We start from the raw sequence: 15001 nt of genomic DNA on the forward strand, positions 1-15001 counted from the left end.
ATTCTAGACCATAAGCAAAGCTTAAGTCTAAACTTTCTAAACAAAAAAAATGTACCTATAAGTAGTTTTGACCTGATAGAACATTCAGTTGCTTCAACCACCACTGTCTTCAAAGTTTTTGGAGGGTTGTGCAACTATTTTATTTTCTCGATGACTAGATAGTTTGGGTAGGTTTTATTTAGATATTACAACATTGTAAGTAGAAAGGAATTTAGAGAGGAAGGGTCTATTACTAATTAGAGGTAGAACAACAAGAGGCATAAATCTCTCTCTTTAAACTTGGCTTAGCTCTCCCTAAAGATATTACAAGAAAATTTAATCTCATTCTTTACGATGTTCATCATATACTATTAGTTAATAATATTATCAGGTGTCAGATGAAAATATGCAATCACTATTTTATCCTAATAGTAAAATATTTAAATATTGTATATGTGTGTTATGGGGAGGGGAGCGAAGGTATTGGTTAATTTGGGTTATTAAATTGCTAATTCACTACAGAACTCAAGAAACATTCTTCTAGCTAATCTTATATTAGATTCTTATAATAGTTTGCATAAAGCCTCTGATATTTCTTGGCCCTTTAGATTAATGTAATCAAAAAGATAAAGTTAAGTAAGCTACTATTGAAATTTAATTCTATGTCTTAGAGCATTTTTATAAATTAAATTAAATTGAGGAATTCAAAAGTGAAATCACCTCCAGATCTTTAATAATATCATGTAGTTCTGAATCAGCAGTGATAAAAGATGTTAAAGGTGAATATATATTTGATTCATTTGACTTTGATGTCAGTTTTCTTCTCTCTTTATTTGCTTCAGACATTTTTCTCTTAGGTGTTTGGAATGAAGCAGGTTCTATGGCATTAATAGGCAAAAGGTCTATAAGAGCAAAGGCATTTTCAAAACACAAGTTTTCTTCTCGATGTGAATACACATGTAGGTTTTCCATTTGTGTTCTAATGTTAGAAATTAGAGAATCCGAAAAATCTGGCAAAAAACCTGAGGCAGACATCTTTTCTTGATTTGCAGGACTGTTGTTACACATTCCGTCAAAATCTACTTTATACTTAATTTCATTCTGCACTTTCCTTTCTTTTGCCATTTTTAATGCCAGTCCATTGACATCTAATTTTGACCGAGTATGGTAGACTTTCCAATGTTTCTTCAATTTCCTGTTTCTCTCCTCAGCTCCATGAGTATTGGTATTTGATGAATCAATTCCATAAACTTTTAAGCCATATTTCAAGGACAAAAAAGAGCTTAGGTAGCCTTTTCCAGAACCCAGGTCAATTACCTAAAGTAAGAAAAACAGAATGAAATAAAGGATTTTAGTCAGATGAGAACAGAAAGCATTCTCAGTATCTTTTTAAAAAGCAAGTAAAGAAACGGTTGTGTAATTTATATAACCTGTTATGTTTGTTTTTTAATTTTTGATTCCTACTAAAAACCAACCATTTTCATCATTTTTGACATTTTAAAGGAGGTTCTAGACATTATAGTAAGTCAAGGAATAGATGTAAAAGATATAAATATGGGAAATAAAACTGTCTTTCTTCATAGATGACATGACTGCATCTGCAGAAAATCTAAAGGAATATACAAAACTAACAACTAGCAAGTGAATTTAGCAATGTGTCAGGATACAGGATCATTAGAAATTAATAATTAACCAACAGAATATATACAATACAGTAGTAAAGAACAATTAGAAAATAAAATTTAAAACCAACTGAATTAAAATAGCAAAAAAATATAATATCTAGCAATAAATTTAGTGAAGGTTCTGTAAGGCCTATTCACTGAAAACTTTAAGCAGAGAAAAAATTTAAAAGATCTAAATAAAGATACACCATGTTCACGAAATGGCACAGACTTAAAATGAAGATGTCAATCCCCCAAAATGACTTGCAGATTCAACACAATCCTAATCAAAATCCCAGCAGGGTTTCTTAAAAAATTGACAACTAGATATTATAGTTTATACGAAAAGGCAGAGTACCTAGAATAACCAAAACAATTTTGAAAAAGAATAAGGTTGGAAGATTTATCCTGATTCAGGAATTAAAACTACAGTAATCAAAAGCAGCATAGTGCTTTAATCAAAACAGATAAATAAATCAATAGAAAAGAACAGCATACAGAAATAGATCCAAACTTATATAATCAACTGATTTTTGACAAAATGGCTAAGGTAATCCAGTAGAGAAGATAATCTTTACAACAAATGGTGCTGGTATAATGGATGTCTGTCCGGAGAAAAAAAGTGAACTTTAATTGTCACACAGCAAACACAAAACTTAATTAAAAGTGTATGGACACCAGGGAGGGTATGTGCTATGGTAAGCACTGTGAATTGTGTAAGACTGATGAATCACATACCTGTACCTCTGAAACAAATAATACATTATATGTTTAAAAGAAAAAAAAAGAAGAAGATAGTAGGAAGGGAAAAATGAAGAGGGGGGAATCGGAGGGGGAGACGAACCATGAAAGACTATGGACTCTGACAAACAAACTGAGGGTTTTAGAGGGGAGGGGGGGTAGGGGGATGGGTTAACGCTGTGATGGGTATTAAGGAGGGCACGTATTGCATGGAGCACTGCATGTTATATGAAAACAATGAATCATGGAACACTACATCTAAAACTAATGATGTAATGTATGGTGACTAACATAACGTAATAAAATTATAAAAAAAAGTATATCACAAATCTAAATGTGATAGTAAAAACTATTAAATTCTGGAAGAAAGCATGAGAACATTTTTGTGACACTGAGGGGGCAAAGATTTCTTTTGCAGGACATAAAAAGTATTTGCTTTTACAAAAGAACTAACTGAAAAAAATGGACTTCACTAAAATTAAAAATTTTGCTATTAAAAATACATAGTTAAAAAAAGAAATATTTGCAAAACATATATCTGACCAATGGTTTGTATCCAGAATACACAAATAACTCTTACAACTCAAAAATAAGACAAGCAAACAACTTAACAATTGGCAAAATATTTAAACGCACACTTCACAAAAGAAGATATACAAATGGGCAATATGAAAAGATGCCCAACATCACTAGTCATCAGGGAAATGCAAATTAAAAGCATAATGAGATACACACAAGTGTAAAGTGGTACAGGCACTTTGAAAAACACTGGTAGCTTATCATAAAGTTAAAACATATACTTATTATATGACCTACAAATCCCATTTCAGACTCTTTGCCAAAGATAAATGAAAACATGTTTCATTAAGTCTTGTATGTGAATATTCATAGCAGCTAAAAAAAAAATGGTAACATCGCAAATGTCCATCAACCTGTAAATGGCAAAACAAATTGTAGTATATCTATACCATGTCATAACGAAAAACAAAGAGTAAACACAACATTGATGACTCAAAAGTTACGTGCTGAAGGAAACAATTCAAACACAAAAGTCCTCATACTATTTGATTCCACCTATACGACGTTCTAGATAATTCAAAACTATGGGTATTATGTAAGACTGATGAATCACAGACCTGTACCCCTGAAACAAATAATACATTATATGTTAATTAAATATATATATATATATACACACACACAAAGGGCAAAACAAAAAAGAGAAAATTCAAAACTACAAGTAGGTCAGGGGTGCCCAGCTGGTTCAGTTGGGAGAGCATATGAGTCTTGATCTCAGGGTCATGAGTTTGAGCCCCATGCTGGGGGAGCAGTTTACTTCAAAACAAAACAACAACAAGAAGGTCAGTAGTTACCTGAGAGTGGAGAAAGAAATATCTTGTGGAAGGGCATGAGGAAACTTTTTATGATGACAAATATTGATTATGGTGGTGGTTACACAACTGTACACACCAAGTTCATCAAAATGTACACCTAGAATTGGTGAATATGTAAATTATATCTCAATAAAACTAAAAATAAGAATTAAATATTACCGAGATTGTTACTGTACTGCCATGTCATTTTGTAAGAAATAAATAATTACAGGAATACTATCATAAGAAATCAGTATCTAATTTTATGTCTATCCTAAAATCAGTTAAACACTGATAAGTATGAGCCACTCAAGGAAACATTCTTATATCTGAAGTAATGCCATTAATTAAATCCTCAAAAATTTTAGGGTCTTGCAATTTAAGCAGTTCATAGATAAGATTCCAATAAATAATTCCCATAAATAAGCTTATAAAGAACTCCTTCTGCCCCTTTTTATGTTCATCTCTGGGCTAGGCATTATGGGAAATACAGAAGCATTATATATCTTGATTTTAAGGAATTATAATCTAACTGAAGATACCATACCTATACTCATGAATACAAGGGCTACACAGTAGAAACTATTAGTCAGTTCTCTCCTATCTGAATCTCTAGAGAAAGCAAAGCTCCCTATTCCTTTCCTTCTATGAAACACACTTACTGATGCTGATGACAACCTTAAAGTTAGCGACCAATGGGTTGCTTACAAGCATCAGTATATTTGTTCTTATCAGTGTAAATGTTTTCTTACCAAGAGGTAATTGAGTTTGTTCCTATATCTGTTTATGGCAATTCCACTTGTGAGTCAAGAATATCCTGGCTGCAAGTAACAAAACATCAAGTTTCGAACAATGAAGAAAATCCACCCCACTTAAGAAATCTGGCAGTACAGTGGCTGAACCATTCAAAGGCTCAACCACAAACAGCCTTTGGGGCATCTTATTTGTAATTTCTCTGGCTGTAAGATGGCTGTAAAAACTCTAAGAATCATGTCTTCCCAGTATTATATCTAAAAACCTTTTCAGTAATGGGCGAATTCTCCTAGGAAATCTATCAGTTGACTTACACTCCTATTTTATTGATCCAAGTTGACTTTTATCCTCCTCCAGATTTGTCTAATTTAGTAGCATATGTAGTGTCAGCAATACAATGAAAACTTCTATGCACTTAACTAACATAAGCCATACATTTTGCCTTCAAACTATCTGGTCTGAATACCAAAATCTCCACCATTCTGATCTCCTATTATCCTTTACTCACAGCACTCTTTTCCTTCCTGATCATTTTATGGGTTTGAGAACAAAGAATTTTCCAGTCCAATGCCTGGTGGGAGGTATATTCCTAGTCTCCTAATTCTGTTTAGGAGACTTTCCCACAGAAACATTGTTACACATAGTGGGGACATTTCTTAACACTATTAGTACAGTAATACACTTCATATAGAAGAGTTACATATTTTTTTGAGTCTGCCTTTTTTAATAGAAATTGTATTGAAAGTACACAACATGATGTTTAGATATACATAGTGAAATGACTACTACAGGCAAGCTAATTAACATAGCCATCCCTTCACACAGTTACATCTTTTTTGTTTTGTTTTGAAATAAGGAGGTTCATAGTATCTTTCTTTTATTAGTTGCAGAGATATAATTTAGTGATTCATCAGTTACATATAACACCCAGTGCTCATGACATTAAGTGCCCTCCTTACTGCCCATCACCCAATTATCCCTCCCCCCGCCTCCAGCAACCCTCAGTTTGTTTCCTGGAGTTCAGCACCCAGAAGAGTTATATTTTGTTATCTGACCTAGAGATCTAATTACCATTCTAGGCTAATGACTTTCAAATTTATAATTCTAGTATGAAATTCTCCCATGAACTTCATACCCATATAACCAACAGTCTACTAAACATTTCCACTTCAATATCTAATAAGAATCTCAAATTTAATGTGTTCAAAACTAAGTTCTTGATATTCTCTGTAAAACCTGCCTTTCCCATAATATTCTCCATCATAGTTAATGATATCTCCATACTTATCTCCAGGTGTAAATTATGGCTCTTTTCTTTCTCTCATACCCTATGTGTGAAATGTGAGCAAATCCATAATCTTAGCAACTGCACCCTAAGCCTGCCTTACTGTAACAACCTCCTCAATAGTCTCTCTGCTCCTTTCCCTCAAGTCTATACTCAGGAGAACAAAACAGTCTGATCATACCACTCCTCTTAGCAAAATCTCTCATCAACTCTTTAATCTTATCTCTTCCTTACTAACCTCTTTTGTTATTGGGATTTATGCCTTAACTCTGAAAACTTTTCACATGCTCAGGTAGGAGCCAATTTCTGAAAAGAACCAGCCTGAATGTTTACAAAGACTATGGCTAAAAAGGGCAAAGACAGTGAAAATATCTGCTTTGTAACAGCTCTCAACACAGCAACCAGAGTGATCCAGTGTGTCCAACAGTTTCTCATCTTTTTCAGGATAAAAGCCCAAAACATCACAATGGCCTCTAACACTCTACAACTTTATGACCTGCCTTCTACCACTCCAACCACAGCTCCTACTGCTTTGCCCTTGTTCTCTCCACTGTAGCTGATATGGCTTTCAGACTGTTTCAAGAACACACCAGACATATTCCTACTCTAGGTCCACTGAGGATGTTATTCCTTCTATCTGAAAAGTTTTTTGTCCAGATATTCTAATGGGTAACTCTCTTACCTCCTGAAGGAGGCCTTAATTCAAATGAGTTTAAAACGAGTTCTTAGTTGTTCCTCCCTTCCTTAGCAAAAGCTTTAATCTCCCATCTCTGAATTAGCTACTTCCTTTGCTTTTTATTTTTTCTCTTTAAAGTATATCAACACACACCAAAAAATATACTTATAATCACTTTATTATCTATCTTTCCCCATTAGAATATAAATGCCATGGGGCAAAGATATCATTAGTTTTGTTCATTACTGCATCCTCAGTATCTGTAATAGTGTGTGACACAGGTAGGAGCTAATGAAGTATCTGTTAAATGGATGCATGCATACAGGTATGAATGAATGCACATATTTTGGAAATAAAAATTAAGAAGCCTTGGTAATGTGAGTGAGAGAGGCAAAGGTTTTTGGCATGTAGGGAGCAATGTGGCTGGGGCAAAAATGAATTCTGTTTTGTTTTCTTCTCTGGTGTCTACGGTCACTAGTAAAGTTAGGTATTTCAGAATCTGGGTTTCCATCTATCCCCATGAAATCTGTATTTACTAAATCTGCATTTTAAAAGTAAAAGTTGTACATGTATAATAGACCTTAAACTTTACTATTGTGAGAATCAAATACTGCTATAAAGTGATTTAAGAGAAAGACTTTAAGTCTTTAATTTAGGTTATTTCATTCTCTAAGGACATGCCTCAGTGCTATAATAAAGTCCCCTAAAAGCAGGTCTAACATGATACATTAAAGTATTTCAAAATTTCTCTGTACTTTAGAAATAAAATAATCTGCTGTGTGAGTTTAAAGTTATTTATTATGTAATGTTTCATATAAATAAAGAATAAATGTAGTCTAAATGTAAAGTTATGAAGCACAATAATAAATAGCACTTATCTTAGTTTGGGTTATCACAGAGCACATTCTACAGCAAAGATTTAAGTATAAGCAAATTATTTGAGAGGGAAGTAGAGAACTGAAAAGGAGAAAGGAAGGCAGCCCAATAAAATCTGTGCTATTAAGAAAGATGCCACTTGGGACTAGTGTACAACACATACCTCAGAATCATCCTACCTGAAATGTCAAGGAGTTGATGTATTTGCACATCAACTTTATTCAAGGCTGTTCAAAGGGAAGAATTAATTCCCAGAACCTATATACAAGTAGTACTTTACTTTGGCAGCCAGAGAAAACTCACAGGGGAAAATGCAGATATTGCCAGGTAGAAGGCAGGCTGGCACACCATGAAATGTCCGAGAATATTTGGGTTAGGCATCCAATAGTATCTGCTGTAACAGTGAACCCACCAGCCATCCTACGAATGAAAATGTGAGTATTTCCACTGCACATAACTATGTTTTCCTTCCATATCCCATCTCACTGCTTCCTCGGCCAGAAGTGACAACTATTCTCAAATTATGATTCCCTTGCTTCTTTAATAACTGTTCTGCATGCATTTTTTGCATTAAGAATATACCATTATTTTGCTTAAAAGCTTCAAAAAAATGGTACCATAAAATATGTAGCCTTCTGTACACTGTTTAATTTTCCACTCAATTTTATGTTTCTAATATCCATCCATGTAGTATGTATGGCAGTAGTTTATTACTATGTAATTGCCCCTTTTACTCCAGCTGAGTATCACTGCCATGGTAAGCCTGTTAGTGATCCAGGTAGGTACCACTAGGTATGATACGTTAAAGAAAAGGTCGAAAATTACTGCCTTAGCTCTTCCCTCTAGCCCCTAACCTAGAGATCTACGCTGCCGTAAGTGGCTCTGCATGCCTAGTCCAGGCTGTGACAGTTTTCTAATCATCCTCAAACTCTCCACAAGTCTGGAAGAATCCATGAAAAAGATTCTAATGCCTAACAGAAACTGAAGGAGGGAAGATCCTCCACTACCCCCATAGATGTTCTTGTAGAGATAAGAAAAATAATTTACTGTTTTTACAAGCCAGGGATAAGAAAAATAACTCACTATTTTTATAGGTCAATATAGGCAATCTCTGATTTTATTTTAACATCTGTTTTCAGACAATACTGTTTCACAAAAGCTACTTTTCACAACAGGAATGCACCGTGATTCTGACACTGTGAAAGAATCCAAGTCCTAAAACATAGTTTCTTTGTGTTACTATAATGAGGCAGGTACCCCAGACCACAGCTTGGTAACCCAGGTTCTGAGAACACCCAGTGGCAAACAATTATGAAGAATGTCATTATCATAATGCTGCCTCAAGTTGGAAACTTATCGAAGATAATTTAAAAGAGTTAAATTTGTGGCAAAACATGAATAGTCATATCTTATTTTTAGTATAAATTTGTTATAATAATAGTGTATTGGGAAATGAGAGGACATATTTAAAGTGTCTGACATAACTAACATCAGCTATTATTTAATGACATTCAAAGGCGAGACAGTGATCATAGATAAGAATGTAAATGATAACCAAAAAAAAGGCACTAATTTTAATGCCTGAAAATACAAGGAAATTCCCTTACCTGCTTTATTCTATAGTAATCAGCAATACTGCTGATCAGCTCTGACATAGCCTGAACTTCATGAGATTTTTTCAAATTCATAAATTCATCTGGTTTCACATTTTCACCTGAACAAAAATAAAACAAAATTAAAATACTGCTATTAAACAAAATGTAACAAAAAATCATCAGTTAATGTTGTTTTCTGTAATTACATATGAAAATAATATAGAGATTCCATTGTGCCTGCATGATAGATCTCCATTAGTTTAGCTGCTATGAATCAAAATTTGAATTAACAACATAAATAAGAAGACCCACAGAACTTTATTTAAAAAAAAAAAAATGTCCCTTGACAGGCACCTGGGTAGCTCACTTGGTTAAGCGTCTGCCTTCGGCTCAAGTCATGATTCTGGGGTCCTGGGATTGAGCCCCACATTGGGCTCCCTGCTCAGCAGGTTTCTCCTTCTCCCTGCCCCCGGCTCATGCTCTCTCTCGCTATCTCTCTCTCTGTCTCAAATAAATAAAATCTTAAAATAAAAAAAATTAAAATGTTACTTGACACAAAAAAAACAATTATAAAGGAAAAGACTGATAACTGGACTAAAATGTAGGAAAAAAAATGTGGAGATCTGTAACTAAGTTGTTCTGTATAACATGATGCATAAGAAAACCTACTCATCTAAGTATAAGCCAATCTATCAGTGCTCATGAGAGAAGAGCACTGATAGAACAATAAATTAAAAACATGTTAGAAAGAATATATGAACATATATGAGCAGTATGTTGCTTCTAATACTAAAAAAAATACATACACACTTACCAGTTCTCTGTTTTTTATTTCCTCGAAGGGCTGTAAGCAACTGTTCAAAAGGAGTACATATTCCCAAATTTGGTACAGAATAAGATCTCACAGCCAGAGCAAAGGCCTCCACACTCACCAGCTTCTGGGAAGTCTCACAAAATATTTTGGGAAAATTGGTAATACCTAAAAAGACCAGGATAAAAAGAAATGTTAGCAATAACTAATTAATGCTAATTTGTGTGAGATTTAAAAAATAAATGAAAAACACTGGATCTTTACAAAAAATTACAATATTTCCATTTCAGGGTGAATTTTGACAGTATCTCTAATGGTTCCATTGTATTTGTTATTTCAGTATTAGCTATCTGTAGCAACCAGTTTTCTCTTAATAGTGTACACAATTATATATTTAAATTCTAAATTAAAATTTGGCCTTTTTTTCCTTCCAAAAGCCAAAAAAAAAAAAAAGCAGCAGCAAAATAAAAGTTTAAAATCCTGCTACACTGTAATGTGGTCATTAAATTTATGAATGGTCCTGGCTGACCTACAACTGGGAATTTAAAGGCAATCAGCCTGCACTACACTGTTATTCCCTGTGCATACTGCAAGTGGAACAACGGCAACATCCCCAGTGGTATAAATATTACTGTAAAAGAGTCCCTATACCATTTGGACCATAAAGAAATTGTGTGTGTGTGTGTGTGCGCACGCGCGTATTCAAAGCACTGTCAATATGAGTTTTAAAACTTGTCATGTTAAAATCAGGTGATTTTAATCTGGTCAGTTTTAAGCCATATATTCTGTAAGTTTACTACAGGAACTATTGATGATTTCCAAATCCTCACTCATTAAGAAGAGTATGGTCAACTGTCATACCGCAAACATCCCCTACCTCTCTTTGTGTGAGGATCATGTATCCTGTTGAACTCTGTTGTGGACACATCTCACCAAAGTGAACTATGCCATTTTCAGACAGAAGTTTTAAGAGAACTGGAGGATTCGCTATGCTTTTTTTTCCCAGAACTGTAATCACTGAAGCATGTGTCAAGATGGAACCAGAGTTCTTGAGTGACTATGATATGGACATCACTGCTGCCAAACTACCATAGGCTGCAACATACAGGAAAAGTAAACTGCATTCTTTTTAGTCACTGAGTTTTTAGGTTTATTACTGCAGCATAATCTCGCCTATTCTAATGAAACAGATGGAAACATATATGCACACTGATAGAGTTGCTTATTTTTTGCTCAATTTCAGTTTTTTATGGCCATTTTTATATATTTAATTTATTTAAGACGCTTACAAAAAGGGCATTCCAATGTGTCGGTAGTGATTTAAATAAAATCTTTGAATGGATCAGTCTAATTAAGTTCATTCATTGAAAATTACTTTTAATAATTAAAAAAACCCCTACATTCGGTGTTTAAATGAAATATTTAAAATGTTCACCTTACGGAAGAATGGTACAATCCAGGAAACAAATTTGGTTCTACCAGAGAAACCAAACTATACACTATGAAGTCTATACTAGCAGGGCTGATCCTCCACAGTTTCTTACAAAATTATAAAAATTCATTTTTTTTAAAGATTGTATTTATTTGACAGAGAGAACACAAGCAGAGGGGGAGAGAGGGAGAAGCAGGCTCCCTGCTGAGCAAGGAGCCTGATGTGGGACTCGATCCCAGGACCCTGGGATCATGACCCGGGCCGAAGGCAGCCACTTAACTGACTGAGCCACCCGGGTGTCCCTATAAAAATTCATTTAAACACAAAGAATAATTCTAAATTCTTCAAGCAAATTTTCTAGCAAAAATTAGAAGAAAATTGATGAAGGTCTGCAGAATTCTAAATAAGAACTACATGTTTAAGACAGTATCTTTTTAAAGCTATTATCTATTAAGTTGTTGGTGGTAATGTTTACGTTAATTAAAAATAAAATTGTCAGAGACCTGTAACTTCCATTTCTGAATCAACTAATTAGAAATTTAAGCTACAAAATCACTACAGTGAATTTATTTAAGATATATTTTGTGTATTATAAAGTTCTTTGGGTATTTTACCAACTGAATTTACTAACGCAGCCAAAAGTAATAAAATCCACATCAAAATATTTAGGCATGATACAGAGGGGAAAACTCAGTCAACTATTAAGTGAGACTCTCAAGTTTAAGGGTAGTCTCAACATCCCCAAGTTCCAGGGCAGCAATTTCTTTGAGTGTGATAGAATAAGGGTATTAAATCTCAAAGTGCAGAGGGACTATTATAGTAGTCAGTTATTGGACAATGCTGCCAACAGAAAGAAATGTGATGTTTCTGTTGCAAAAGTAAAGGTTCAAATCAACTTAACTATCCTACTGAAAATACTTGAAAAAATCCAAATTCAACCTGATCTAAATGTTGTTAATTTGCTTTTAAATATAGGCCTCGCAGAAATTTCAGAAATCTGGAGATCTAAATTACAAAGTGTTATCTTTTCAACAATGCTTGCTTTTTTAAAAAAGGAGAGTGTTCTGATTCAGTCCATTAGTTTATGTCATTTAGGGCTATACGAGTTTATTTAGATAGTCTAGAACCTGTGAAAAAATCTCTGGATTACAGAAATATAGCTTCTGTACTTTCTTTGTTTTCAAGTGATCCAGCCTGTAACTTCCACTAGCAATTTTTAAACATTCAGAAGGGGGGGGGAGAGAGAGGCGCCTCATGTTATCTTTACTTCCACCTCTGAAATTCTGAGTAAGAAAAGTTATGTGGCAATGCTAACAGTGTATGTAGTCCTCATAGTGCTTCTCTAGGTACTTGTAGAAGGAGTTTGGGTTCGGCAACTGGCAAAACAGAAACCACAGTGTTAACCAATATTTACTTAATTATTAATTAGCTGGATTTTTTTATACAGGGAAAGCTTTGTTTTTAAAATTTGTTGCCACTGCACCGCCATATTAAGTGGTTTGATTGTTTTGTAAATATCTCCCCCTACTGGAAGTACCTGTTCTGCTTGATTGCATGCTTTGTCTTTATGTACTCTTAGTTTTTGTACATCCTAGATCACTATCCCACAGAAGTTTCTTGTAATATGGGTTGATTGCACATGAGAGCAAGAGGAGCAAAGAGACAGTGGAGAAGCTATTTTTTGTAAATATGAGATCAGGATATCTCTAGGTATCTTTTTTTTTAAAAACAGCAGAGATCAATATACAAGGAAAGATAGAAAATTTCGATATACACATTAATTATGAAAATCTCAAGGTAGAGAAATGAATAACACTTCAAAACTAAAAATAATAGAAAAAAATCAACCAATATATTTACATTTTTAAAAGTTTCAAAAATAAATGTCTCTTATTTTATTTGAATGTTATTTAGCACTTTAAGGAAGACAGAGTACTGCTAGGATTCATAACTCATTGAGATTATAACTAACATTTATTGCACATATGCTATGTGCCAGGCACCACGCTCAACAGTTTACATTTAATGGAACAGTCTTATGAGGTGATTACATAGTGCTCTTATACCCATTTCCAGAGGAAGAAATCGAAACTTAGAGGCTACACGTTAGCCATGTTTGCACAGACTCCAGATGGGTGAACCAAGGCAGTATTCAGCCTTTGCTTGTAATTCCCAAATTTGATTATTAGCATGCCACAGCAGTAAGCTCAGTGGGCAACAAATGAAAACAGGAAAGACAGCAGTTAAAACCACTAGGCAAGTGTATGACTGTCAGAATCAGGTCTAGCAAGAATTCCCTCTGGCAAAGATCCATACCATGGTAATATCTTAAGATGGTTCATATTACTTTGTTCATGTTCTTAATTCTTTCACTTTATTTCCCTCAACACCTCCCGCTCTACCAGAAGTGATTTTAAGGTTTCAAGAAACTTAAAAAGTAATTTTTACACACAGAACAACTGACGTCTCTGAAAAAGAAATAAAAAGGCTTTATAATGAGATTTTGTTGTAGTATCTATTTCTATAAGTAAAGCAACCCAACTGCTTCATGCCCAGTTTTAAAGCAACAATACCTTCATATGGCAGGCACTCAGTTAGTAGATCAATGGATGAATGAAAGCAGTTCTTTAATATACTCACTACTGCAGCATCACCAGCTATACTAGGAGAAACAAATTCTAAGATTCTGTGGTGGTAGTGATCCCTGAGGCCAGTTGGAGGACTTCCATAGCACTGCTGAGCCTGTTAGAATGAAATCTCATCTCAGCCCTAATGTCAATAATCATAAGGTGAGACAAGAGCTATTTAGAATATGATACAAGATAAAATATAATTATGTGCTAAATTTTGAGGTTTAACCATGTTACAGGAGTTAGGACAAAGGTCACTATTGCTATCACACAGCCTAGAACTGTCCTATGGCCCAGAATTTCAAGAAAAATCAACAGTGCCCTCTTAATAATAATCTTCAAAGGACATGGAAATGTATTATATTCATTTCTACATGAATATCCTACAGATGCCTCTAATTCAAAAGGTTCAAAATTGAAATGCACATTCTCATGCTCTCCAAATCTTTCCTTTCTCCTACTTCCTATCTTGTTTAATAATGTACTTGCTCACTCAGTGCTGAAGTTAAGTCTTTACATTATCTTAAATGCTCCCTGTGCCCTCAGTCCACATATCCAGCCACCCATCAATCTTAATGTAAAAATGTCTTTCGTTGTGGAACTAACCACCCTCCTTCCCCGTGCCCCACTATCACTACCAGAGTTCAAACTCTATTAACTCTCACCAGTGCTATTGCAATAGCTTCACAGGTGATTTTTTTTCTTATCAATAAAACTCCCATAAGCACAATAAGTGCTCATAAGTGTTGGCTGAGTTGAATTGAACATGTTTTCTAAAACGGAAATTTCCTTATTTTTAATGCAAATTTAACTGAACATTTTAAGGCTGTGACTTCTACAATGAATGACTTAGGCTTTAATCTTTTATACTTGTTTAGTAGACTTCAACCAAAAGGTAAAGTCTGTCTTGTTGAACTTGAAAATTATAGATGGGATGCATTAAATTTTATAAATGTTTGCATATCTCTATAATCCTATCACTTATGTAAGGAAGAAAATAATATATATACTGCAATTTTTAAAAATTAATTTCTATCACCCAATTACATACTAGGAAACTTTTTGCCTATGCTACTTCAGAGTAATTTCAGGTTGCATTTGAAATGAAACAATATGTCATTTCAACATGTAAACCATGCTCTTAGAAAGAATAAAGTAAAATTAACAAAGAATTGACATGCATGTT

General features: G+C 34.1%; 1 protein-coding gene across 7 annotated transcripts in view; it reads right to left on the reverse strand.

Annotated features, from left to right (window-relative positions):
- Positions 1 to 15001, reverse strand: part of METTL25 (methyltransferase like 25) — a 182604-nt gene that overhangs the window by 150472 nt on the left and 17131 nt on the right. For all 7 annotated transcript variants that reach the window (XR_012380675.1, XR_012380677.1, XR_012380674.1 and 4 more), the window contains exons 2-4: positions 9757 to 9921; positions 8955 to 9061; positions 700 to 1296 (exon numbers count right to left, since the gene is read on the reverse strand). Coding sequence is in view for 1 of the 7 variants with exons in the window: in XM_025882475.2 (XP_025738260.2) it covers positions 700 to 1296; positions 8955 to 9061; positions 9757 to 9921 (869 nt within the window). In the remaining 6 variants the exon portion in view is untranslated. The remainder of the gene's footprint in view (positions 1 to 699; positions 1297 to 8954; positions 9062 to 9756; positions 9922 to 15001) is intronic.

This window comes from Callorhinus ursinus, unplaced genomic scaffold (genome assembly GCF_003265705.2).
Source record: "Callorhinus ursinus isolate GAN/ISIS: 27379988/994484 unplaced genomic scaffold, GSC_fseal_2.0 scaffold14, whole genome shotgun sequence".
Lineage (NCBI taxonomy): Eukaryota > Metazoa > Chordata > Mammalia > Carnivora > Otariidae > Callorhinus > Callorhinus ursinus.